Source organism: Phyllobates terribilis, unplaced genomic scaffold (assembly GCF_046119375.1).
Source record: "Phyllobates terribilis strain yellow unplaced genomic scaffold, ASM4611937v1 Scaffold_9__5_contigs__length_417890890, whole genome shotgun sequence".
Taxonomy (NCBI): Eukaryota; Metazoa; Chordata; class Amphibia; order Anura; family Dendrobatidae; genus Phyllobates; species Phyllobates terribilis.
Window position 1 is genome coordinate 391,339,432 of NW_027362769.1, and position 11,046 is coordinate 391,350,477.

The following is an 11,046-nucleotide window of genomic DNA, read 5'->3' on the forward strand; positions in this document are numbered from 1 at the left end:
TCTCATATTTTTATTTCAGTTAGGATCATTAAAGATGTTGTCCAGGTTTGTGATGAGTCTGCAGTCATTCTATGTGACTGTAGACTTCTGACTTCTCATAGTGCATGCTGCACACTGTCAGGATTCTCTCGTTCCAGCAATTTGCATACATGCAGTTACATGCCGACTAGACATGTGTGGCCTCACTTAATGAAAATTATTGAGCGAAGCCGGACAAGTGTAGTCAGAATGTGGCCAGAAGTCTACAAATCATATACTTGTGCAAGGGAGAATCCAAAAAGCATGCAGTGCGTGCGCTGTGAGAATTCAGAAGCCTGAAGACACATAGAATTTCACTCACTGCCAGCGCCCCTCTGACAACTCCTCCTGCCGGGGGAGAAGGATAATGGTAAATGAGTGTGGATTGGGATGTGGCCAGGGGCATGGCGCATGATTTCTGCCTCTTTCTTTTTTTAAAAAGTTGTGAGGTATGCTGTAGGGGTTAATTATCCTGCACAGACCCTCCACCCTTCTTACCGGAAGAAATTTTTTAGCTTTCGGTTCCTGCTCTTTCCCACTACAATGGCGTCTGCTGAGCTGAGGGACGAGCTGAACTGCTCCATCTGCCTGAGCCTCTATACAGATCCCGTATCCCTGAGATGTGGACACAACTTCTGCCGCTCGTGTATTGTGAGTGTGCTGGATGCCCAGGAGGCGGCTGGAGGGTATTCCTGTCCTGACTGCAGAGCAGAATATCCGGAGCGTCCGGCCCTGCAGAAGAACTGGAAGCTGAGGAACATATTGGAGCGTTTCTCATCTACTCAGCCTGATATGGAGGAGACCAGAATCTTCTGCACTTACTGTACAAAGTCTCCTGTACCGGCAGTAAGGACATGTCTGCAGTGTGAGACCTCCATGTGTGAGGAACATCTCGCAGCCCATAACAAGTCAGTGAATCACAATATAATTGAACCAACAGTGTCGTTTAAGGATCAGAAATGCTCCACACACAATGAGATCCTGAAATATTACTGCCCTAAAGACGCCGCCTGTGTCTGTGTGTCCTGCTGGGTGGCCGGAGACCACAAGGGACATGACGTGGAGCTACTGGACATGGCCTCTGAGAAGAAGAAGGAGAAGCTGAAGAAACAATTAGATGATCTAAACCCACAAAAAGCAGAAATTCAGACAAGAGTCCAGAATCAGCAGGATCGTAAGAAGAAGATCCAGGAGAAAGCCTCCGATAAGAGGAAGAACATCAGTGAGAGATTTATGGACATTAAGAAGCAACTGGAAATGGCTGAAAGTAAAGCGCTGAGCGAGGTCTCCAGGCAGGAGGAGAAGATTGTGTCCCAGATATCTCATCTGATCAAGAAGCTGGAAATACAGGAGGACGAGCTGTCCAGGAAGATGCGTCACGTGGAGGAGATGTGTCGTGTCACCGACCCAATAAGACTCTTACAAGAAAGTGACATTACAGTATGTAGTCATGGAGGTGATGACGACACAGGGGGAGATGGTGGAGAGGTCAGTTCTGAGGAGGATCTGGATGAGGTTCTGATATCACTGACCTTACACCGATCTATGAGGGATATTGTCACCAATGTAACATCAGAGCTCGGGGTCCATGTCCCAGACTTATTGCTGGATGTGGACATTGCTCATAGAAGGGTGAAGATATCAGAAGATCTGAAAACAGCAACAAATTCAGAAGAAGAACAGGAGAGACCAGAATCACCAGGAAGATTTGTGGATTTCCCCCAAGTGTTAAGCAGATGTGGCCTCTCCTCAGGACGACATTACTGGGAGGTAGAGTGGAACCAGATAGGAGGATGTGAAATCGGATTGTCCTATCCCAGTATAGAAAGGGAAGGGGAACAGTCTTGTATTGGACTTAATGATAAATCTTGGTGTTTGGGTATGTGTGATGGAGAATATAATGTATGGCACAACTCAGTCAGATTAGCCCTCAGTGTAAAGCCAACATGTCCAACACTTGGAGTCTTCTTAGACTATGAGGCCGGGCGTCTGTCCTTCTATGAGCTGTGTGACCCCATCAGACACTTAGACACCTTCACCGCCTCCTTCACTGAACCCCTACATGTTATCTTCTGTGTGTATAAAGGAGCCTCTGTCACAATAAGAAGCTGAGGCCGATGTCGTCCACGTCACATTATAATTACATTATTTCTTGTCACATGGACACATCTGTATATAGCGAGTTATCAGCAGGACCCTCTAATAATACAATGTATATGGGGGGAGTCTAGGGGGGATTTCTCCTGTTGGATTATTTTGTCTCATCTTATATTTTATGAAGCATGAATGATTGAATCGAATGTAAATATTAACCTCTTCACGACATTTGACGTAAACTTACGTCATATGTCGTGTTCCTACCTTTGCTACAGGCTCACGCTCTGAACCTGCATCAGACGATCGCAGTTTCAAGTCTCTTAAGGGGACTATTAAATACAGTTAAAAGTTAAAGAAAAAAAGTTTTTCAAAATATAAAAAAATAAAACATAACTTCCAATGTCGCTCCTTTTGCAGCATTGAAATTAAAACAAACAAAAAAATACATATATTTGGTATCGCTGCATTCAGAAATTTCTGATCAATCAAAATATAAATTAAATTAATCTTATCGGTAAAAGGTGGAACGAGAAAAAAATAAAAACACCAGAATTACAGTTTTTTGGTCGCCGGAACATTGCAGTAAAATGCAATAAGAGGCGATGAAAACATCGGATCTACCCCAAAAAGGTATCAATAAAAATGTCAGCTCAGGACGCAAAGAATAAGCCCTCACCAGCCCCAGACCCCAAAAATGAAACTGTTTCGGGTCTCAAAAAATAGCAACAAATGCAAAATGTTTTGGTGTTTTTTTTTGTTTTTTTTTACCATTTAATTAAAAATAAACCTATACATGTTTGGTGTCTGCGTACTCGTACTGACCTGGAGAATCATATTCCCACGTCAGTTTTACCATATAGTGAACATGATAAATAAAAAAACAAAAAAAACTATTGTAGAATTGCACTTTTTTCTGCAATTTCCCCACAGTTGGACTTTTTTCCTGTTTTCCAGTACACTATATGGTGAAATCAATGGGGTCATTCAAAAGTAGAAATTGTCACGCAACAAAACAAGTCCTCATATGGCCATATTAACTAAAAAAAAAGAGTTACGGCTCCTGGAAGAAGGGGAGGAGAAAACGGAAAATCACCTAGTCATGAAGGGGTTAATGGGTGAATTGTCCTGAGACTGATAATTGTTATTCAGTAAAGGGTTAATCCTAAGTGCTGGTATATAGCTGGGATATGTCATCACTCTCTGACTCCCGGACCCCCACCGATCCTGAGAATAAAGGGGCTGCAGCATTAATTCAGCCTCCTGCACATCGGAGCTCTGGACTCCCCCGGTGCAGGAGCTGCAGTACGACCGCAGTGGATGGGGGGCACATCAGAGGGTCCGGAGCGCCGCTGTGCTCGGTAAACAGGGAGGGGACGCAGCACTACATCAGCTCTGTGGCCCCTTCATTCTCAGGTCTGTGGGGTCTCCAATAAATAAAGTGATGACATATTCTAGCTATAAACCACCATGGGAAGCCCCCCTGTAATCTCCCCAATATCTACAGCAGCTTTCGAGGACCCAGGCGACGTCTGATCAGTTTCACTATATTACTGGTAATTGCAGAGACCCCGAGGACGGTGGAGGGTGGTGGGATTTGTGTATTTTCTATCAGATCTCGTCATTGTTACGTGAAGTGAAATAAAGATCTACTTTTCTGTAGTTGATTTCTCTCCATATTTCCTGACACTTGATGCTCCCACCAGAAACCAAAAATGTATAAATTTATAGGGGGACGTTTACATGTTTGGTGGGACGAGTGCTGGGACCCAAGGCCAGGACAAGGGGCAGGCAGGACAGGCAGCTGCCTAGGGCACCAGATCATATCACAAGGGGAGGGGCGCGATATTCTCTGACAAGCTTTGGCCATGCGCTGGTCAGCTCTGCTCTGTCCACGTGTAGCGGTGTGACAGACACTGTCGTATACCTGCCCCTGAAGACAACAATTGTAGTGTGAATACTAATATGCGGTTGCATTATGTTTTATGGTAAAATGCATAGAATGTTATAGGCACTGATGCTGCTGTGTGGGCACTGGATTGTAATGCCTAAGGTGACCTGGTACACTCAGCTCAGGGGTAGGGACAGTATAGAATATAGTTTAGTGTTAGTGATGGATAGGAACATTAGGGCAGATAGGCAGTGGTGGACCTATTAGTGTATAAGATATAGGGAAAGTATAGGATACAGTTTAGTGCTTAGGTTAGAGATAACCAGTGGCTTTAGGTACAGGAGGACATCAGTTAGAGTGTGATGGGTCTTGTAAGTGTAATATGCTTAGTGCATACTGTTAGAAGACAGTGACTGTAGTTAAGTGGTTATGTTAGAATGTAGGTGAAAAGTTAAGTTGTTCAGCAACAGAGTAAAGAGGCAATTAATGTTTGGCACCAGCCCAAATTGAGATGAGTCTAGGTCAATCAAAAAGGGGAATCACTTCCTGGTTTAGTCAGTCTTAGTTAGATAGAGGTTTGTATGAAGTTGAAGTATAGGTGGCAGTGGGCTGGAGGCACTCGGAGTACATATCGTTCTGACAGCATGAGGTTGTACTAAATTTCCTGCAGAAATACCTGTAACATCAGGGGCCTACGGCATGAACTAGGCACTGAGGAGCCTGCCTTATTCCCTTCCATACAGAGAAAGCTGGACGGGGAAATGCATGTGGGAAATGTAGCAGATCTCGGGGCCAGGCAAGAAATTCCTGTGGCTGACAAGAGGAACAAGAGTAGGGATTGTTCCAGGTGAACGTGAGCAGAGGCTTGAAATGTGGGCTGTGCCAGAAACTGCATGTTAAAGACTGTTGTATCTAAACTGTCCAGTAAAGTTGAACTTGTTATAACGAACCTTGTGTCCCCTGATGTGTGTGTGGCTGATCCTGGACCAAAGGATGTGGATGCAGCGGAGACCTCTGACCTGAAAGTGAGTACAATGCAATGTACACAACATAACATTGATGGACTGGGACAGTTTATTTGTGGGGTGCCAGGGTGTGGAGAAGCAGCAGCTCGCCCACGGCTAACACCCTGGGCACCTTACATGCATGGAATTTGCTGCAGCGCTATGCCAGGTGAGGGCATTGGAAAAGGGACCTTGTCATGCAGGAAGAGAGGAATGCTGGCCAATGAACGCTTCCCCATCAGACTGAGAGCGCTCATTGGCTGCTAATGTCTCTGTCCTCCTGCATGAGGCGCCCCACTGGTGAGTGCTTACTTAGGGGACAGGAGAGTGAAGGATGCCCAGCATGGTTGACATTATGCTGGGTGCATCCTCCATTGACCTCTTGTTACTTTAGGAACACACCTCAGCATCTTCGGGGCAGAGAGTAGAGGGCAGAGGAGGAGGGATCCTGGCATGGACGGCCCGGCAGGAGCAGGGGGCTGTTCTCTGTCCTATGTCTCCTCTATCACAGAGATTTCTGCAGCTCCTTGTCGCTACTCTGTTATGTTTTGCACTGGGGGAATGAACTAAGTGTAGGATCTGCTGTGAAATCTTGTCTACATTGTGAGACCTCTCTATGTGACGACCACCTTACAGCCCATAATACGACGTTAGATCATATATTAACAGAACCCACTGGCTCCTTTGGCAACAAAAAATGTTCCCTCCACAAGAAGGTTCTGGAGTATTACTGCCCGCAGGACCCGGCTTGTCTGTGTGTGTCTTGCTGTCTGGTTGGTGAACACCGAGGACACCAGGTGGAGCTTCTAGATGAGGCTTCTGAGAAGAAGGAGAAACTGAGGAAATATCTGGATGAACTAAATCCACAAAAAGCAGAAATTCAGACAAGAGTCCACAATCTGCAGGATCGTAACAGGAATATCCAGGAGAAAACCTCCGAAAAGAAGAAGAACATCAGTAAGACATTTATGGTCATTAAGAAGCAACTAGAAATGGCAGAAAAGAAAGCGCTGAGCGAGGTCTCCAGGCAGGAGGAGAAGATTGTGGATAAGATATCGCATCTGATCAAGAAGCTGGAAATACTGGAGGACGAGCTGTCCAGGAAGATGCGTCACGTGGAGGAGATGTGTCATGTCACCGACCCAATAAGACTCTTACAAGAAAGTGACATTACAGTGTGTAGTCATGGAGGTGATGAGGACACAGGGGGAGATGGTGGAGAGGTCAGTTCTGAGGAGAATCTGGATGAGGTTCTGATCTCACTGACATTACACCGATCTATGAGGGATATTGTCACCAATGTATCATCAGAGCTCGGGGTCCATGTCCCAGACATATTGCTGGATGTGGACACTGCTCATAGAAGGGTGAAGATATCAGAAGATCTGAAAACAGCAACAAATTCAGAAGAAGAACAGGAGAGACCAGAATCACCAGGAAGATTTGTGAGTTACTCCCAGGTGTTAAGCAGATGTGGCCTCTCCTCAGGACGATATTACTGGGAGGTAGAGTGGAACCAGATAGGAAGGTGTGACGCTGGATTGTCCTATCCCAGTATAGAAAGGAAAGGAGAACAGTCTCATATTATATATAATGATAAATCTTGGTGTTTGTATATGTGTGACGGAGAATATAATGTATGGCACAACTCAGTCAGATCAGCCCTCAGTGTAAAGCCAACATGTCCGACACTTGGAGTCTTCTTAGACTATGAGGCCGGGCGTCTGTCCTTCTATGAGCTGTGTGACCCCATCAGACACTTACACACCTTCACCGCCTCCTTCACTGAACCCCTACATGTTATCTTCTATGTGGAGGATGGAGCCTCTGTTACACTAAGAAGCTGAGGCCGATGTCGTCCACGTCACATTATAATTACATTGTTTCTTGTCACATGGACACATCTGTATATAGTGAGTTATCAGCAGGACCCTCTAATAATACAATGTATATGGGGGGAGTCATGGGGGGGATTGTTCCTATTGTTTTTTCTTCTTCCCTGTAGATCAGATGCAGAATCAATGATTGAGCAGAATGTAAATATTAATGGGTGAATTGTCCTGAGACTGATAATTGTTATTCAGTAAAGGGTTAATCCTATGTGTTAAAGTGCTGGTATATAGCTGGGATATGTCATCACTCTCTGACTCCGGGACCCCCACCGATCCTGAGAATAAAGGGGCTGCAGCGTTAGTTCATCCTCCTGCACATCGGAGCTCTGGACTCCCCCGGTACAGGAGCTGCAGTACAGCCGCAGTGGATGGGGGGCACATCAGGGGGTCCGGAGCGCCGCTGTGCAGGGTAACAGGGAGGGGATGCAGCACTATATCAGCTCTGTGGCCCCTTCATTCTCAGGGCTGTGGGGTCTCCAATAAATAAAGTGATGACATATTCTAGCTATAAACCACCATGGGAAGCCCCCCTGTAATCTCCCCAATATCTACAGCAGCTTTCGAGGACCCAGGCGACGTCTGATCAGTTTCACTATATTACTGGTAATTGCAGAGACCCCGAGGACGGTGGAGGGTGGTGGGATTCGTGTATTTTCTATCAGATCTCGTCATTGTTACGTGAAGTGAAATAAAGATCGACTTTTCTGTAGTTGATTTCTCTCCATATTTCCTGACACCTGATGCTCCCACCAGAAACCAAAAATGTCTAAATTTATAGGGGGACGTTTACATGTTTGGTGGGACGGGTGCTGGCACCCAAGGCCAGGACAAGGGGCAGGCAGGGCAGGCAGCTGCCTAGGACACCAGCTCATATCACAAGGGGAGGGGCGCGATATTCTCTGACAAGCTTTGGCCATGCGCTGGTCAGCTCTGCTCTGTCCACGTGTAGCGGTGTGACAGACACTGTCGTATACCTGCCCCTGAAGACAACAATTGTAGTGTGAATACTAATATGCGGTTGTATTATGTTTTATGGTAAAATGCATAGAATGTTATAGGCACTGATGCTGCTGTGTGGGCACTGGATTGTAATGCCCAAGGTGACCTGGTACACTCAGCTCAGGGGTAGGGACAGTATAGAATATAGTTTAGTGTTAGTGATGGATAGGAACATTAGGGCAGATAGGCAGTGGTGGACCTATTAGTGTATAAGATAATGGGAAAGTATAGGATACAGTTTCGTGCTTAGGTTAGAGATAACCAGTGGCTTTAGGTACAGGAGGACATCAGTTAGAGTGTGATGGGCCTTGTAAGTGTAATGTGCTTAGTGCATACTGTTAGAAGACAGTGACTGTAGTTAAGTGGTGATGTTAGAATGTAGGTGAAAGGTTAAGTTGTCCAGAAACAGAGTAAAGAGACAATTACTGTTTGGCACCAGCCCAAATTGAGATGGGTCTAGGTCAATCAAAAAGGGGAATCACTTCCTGGTTTAGTCAGTCTTAGTTAGATAGAGGTTTGTCTGAAGTTGAAGTATAGGTGGCAGTGGGCTGGAGGCACTTGGAGTACATATCGTTCTGACAGTATGAGGTTGTACCAAATTTTCTGCAGAAATCCCTGTAACATCAGGGGCCTACGGCATGAACTAGGCACTGAGGAGTCTGCCTTGTTCCCTTCCATACAGAGAAAGCCGGACGGGGAAATGCATGTGGGAAATGTAGCAGATCTCGGGGCCAGGCAAGAAATTCCTGTGGCTGACAAGAGGATCAAGCGTAGGGATTGTTCCAGGTGAACGTGAGCAGAGGCTTGAAATGTGGGCTGTGCCAGAAACTGCATGTTAAAGACTGTTGTATCTAAACTGTCCAGTAAAGTTGAACTTGTTATAACGAACCTTGTGTCCCCTGATGTGTGTGTGGCTGATCCTGGACCAAAGGATGTGGATTCAGCGGAGACCTCTGACCTGAAAGTGAGTACAATGCAATGTACACAACATAACATTGATGGACTGGGACAGTTTATTTGTGGGGTGCCAGGGTGTGGAGAAGCAGCAGCTCGCCCACGGCTAACACCCTGGGCACCTTACATGCATGGAATTTGCTGCAGCGCTATGCCAGGTGAGGGCATTGGAAAAGGGACCTTGTCATGCAGGAAGAGAGGAATGCTGGCCAATGAACGCTTCCCCATCAGACTGAGAGCGCTCATTGGCTGCTAATGTCTCTGTCCTCCTGCATGAGGCGCCCCACTGGTGAGTGCTTACTTAGGGGACAGGAGAGTGAAGGATGCCCAGCATGGCTGACATTGTGCTGGGTGCATCCTCCATTGACCTCTTGTTACTTTAGGAACACACCTCAGCATCTTCGGGTCAGAGAGTAGAGGGCAGAGGAGGAGGGATCCTGGCATGGACGGCCCGGCAGGAGCAGGGGGCTGTTCTCTGTCCTATGTCCCCTCTATCACAGAGATTTCTGCAGCTTCTTGTCGCTCCTCTGTTATGTTTTGCACTGGGGGAATGAACTAAGTGTAGGATCTGCCCAGTAAAGAGACGGTGTGCCCAGTATTTACATCATAGAGAGCGTGTGTGTGTAATATATGTGTAGTGTGTGTGTACATGTATGTGTTTGACTGTATAAATATGTGTGTATGTATATGAATGTGTGTATGTGTAACGTGCTGCAGAGCGGTAGTCATGATGGAGCTGCTGTCCAGTTACGCTCTGGCACTTTACAGGAATATTGTGTCCCAGTCCCATTGTGCTGTCAGGTGTGGGGTGGATCACACTCACTTGTAGGCCGCAGGCCTCCGCTGTCTCCAGGCCTCCATCTTCTGAAATCGCCACACATAACTCAGGGGACACCCGGTTCGTTTTAACACAGAGAAGTTTACTGGACAGTTGAAGTTCATCAGATTGTAACACGCAGTATCGGGCACAGCGCTTCTTATTCCTCGTTTCAGTAATACAGTACATTTTCAGCATTACTATCCGTTCCTCTTGGACTTTCCCTACATTTGCTGGCTCTGTCAGCCCCAGTGTAACGGGTATGGGAGGCGGAACCTCTGAGCTACTATACAAGGGGGCGGTCCTTGTAAGGGAGCGGGTGGCGACTAGGCAGGCAGTCACAGCAGGTGACCGGGACAGTCTCTGGAAGAACGGGCTGGGGGTCACGGCAAGTGACCGGGACAGTCTCTGGGTGAACGGGCTGGAGGTCACGGCAAGTGACCGGGGCAGTCTCTAGGTAAAGGGTAGGTACGACCTGTGATGGCTGAACCTCCAGGTAGGCAAGCAGGCAGGTAGCGGAGAAGCGCTCCCAGGTGAGCGGGCAAGAGTCTCTGGAATAGCTGGTGGTCACAGCACGTGACGGCGGAGCCTCCGGGCAGGCAAGCAGGCAGGTAGCGGAGAAGCGCTCCCAGGTGAGCGGGCAAGAGTCTCTGGAATGGCTGGTGGTCACAGCACGTGACGGCGGAGCCTCCGGGCAGGCAGGTAGCGGAGAAGCGCTCCCAGGTGAGCGGGCAAGAGTCTCTGGAATGGCTGGTGGTCACAGCACGTGACGGCGGAGCCTCCGGGTAGGCAACCAGGCAGGTAGCGGAGGAGCGCTCCCAGGTGAGCGGGCAAGTTGGTTCTTAGACAGACTGACTGGAGTTGTAAGGCAGACCGTCGGACCTCAGGCAGGCAGGCAGGTAGCTGATGTGCGCTCCCAGGTGAGCGGGCAAGTTGGTCCTTAGACAGACTGACCGGAGTTGTAAGGCAGACCGTCGGACCTCAGGCAGGCAGGCAGGTAGCAGGAAACAGACAGCAAACTGGCAGGACACTGGCAGGAATCAGGCAGGTAACTGTCAGGTAACTGGCAACGGGACCTGAGGGCTGAAGCAGAGTAGAACAGTGCAACAACATTGCTCGGGCACCTCCATTTTGGAGGAGGTGCCTTATATATGGTAAAGTCCTCCGGCCATTGGCCGGGGACTCCTTAGGACGGCGCGCGCAGCCCCTTTAAGAGGGAGGGAGAGCGCGCGCGCGCGCCCTAAGCACAGTGGCCGGGAAGGAGCGCGCGCTGCCAGCAGAGCGGGAGAGGGACGCCGGGCACGGAGCAGAGCGGTGAGGGGAACAGCGTCCCTGCCTAGCAGAGGGCAGGGACGCCGGCACTACAGTACCCCCCCC

At 48.0% G+C, this 11,046-nt stretch overlaps 2 protein-coding genes across 2 annotated transcripts; both read left to right on the forward strand.

Moving 5' to 3' along the window:
• The first annotated feature begins 514 nt into the window (after nt 1-514).
• LOC141162518 (E3 ubiquitin/ISG15 ligase TRIM25-like) lies at nt 515-3,774 on the forward strand. The gene has a single exon (XM_073648693.1). It carries the CDS (start codon nt 562-564, stop codon nt 2,128-2,130), a length of 1,569 nt encoding a protein of 522 aa, XP_073504794.1. The 5' UTR covers nt 515-561; the 3' UTR covers nt 2,131-3,774.
• Nucleotides 3,775-4,896: 1,122 nt separating this feature from the next.
• LOC141161424 (tripartite motif-containing protein 16-like) lies at nt 4,897-8,786 on the forward strand. Its single transcript, XM_073646233.1, has 3 exons — nt 4,897-5,028; nt 5,166-5,176; nt 5,519-8,786. The coding sequence occupies exons 1-3, from the start codon at nt 4,897-4,899 to the stop codon at nt 6,852-6,854; spliced, it is 1,479 nt and encodes a 492-aa protein (XP_073502334.1). The 3' UTR covers nt 6,855-8,786.
• The last annotated feature ends 2,260 nt before the right edge of the window (nt 8,787-11,046 follow it).

What these genes read in the sequence shown, in the direction of transcription:
- LOC141162518 (XM_073648693.1), top strand. Translation starts at nt 562, where the DNA reads ATGGCGTCTGCTGAGCTGAGGGACGAGCTGAACTGCTCCATCTGCCTG.
- LOC141161424 (XM_073646233.1), top strand. Translation starts at nt 4,897, where the DNA reads ATGTTAAAGACTGTTGTATCTAAACTGTCCAGTAAAGTTGAACTTGTT.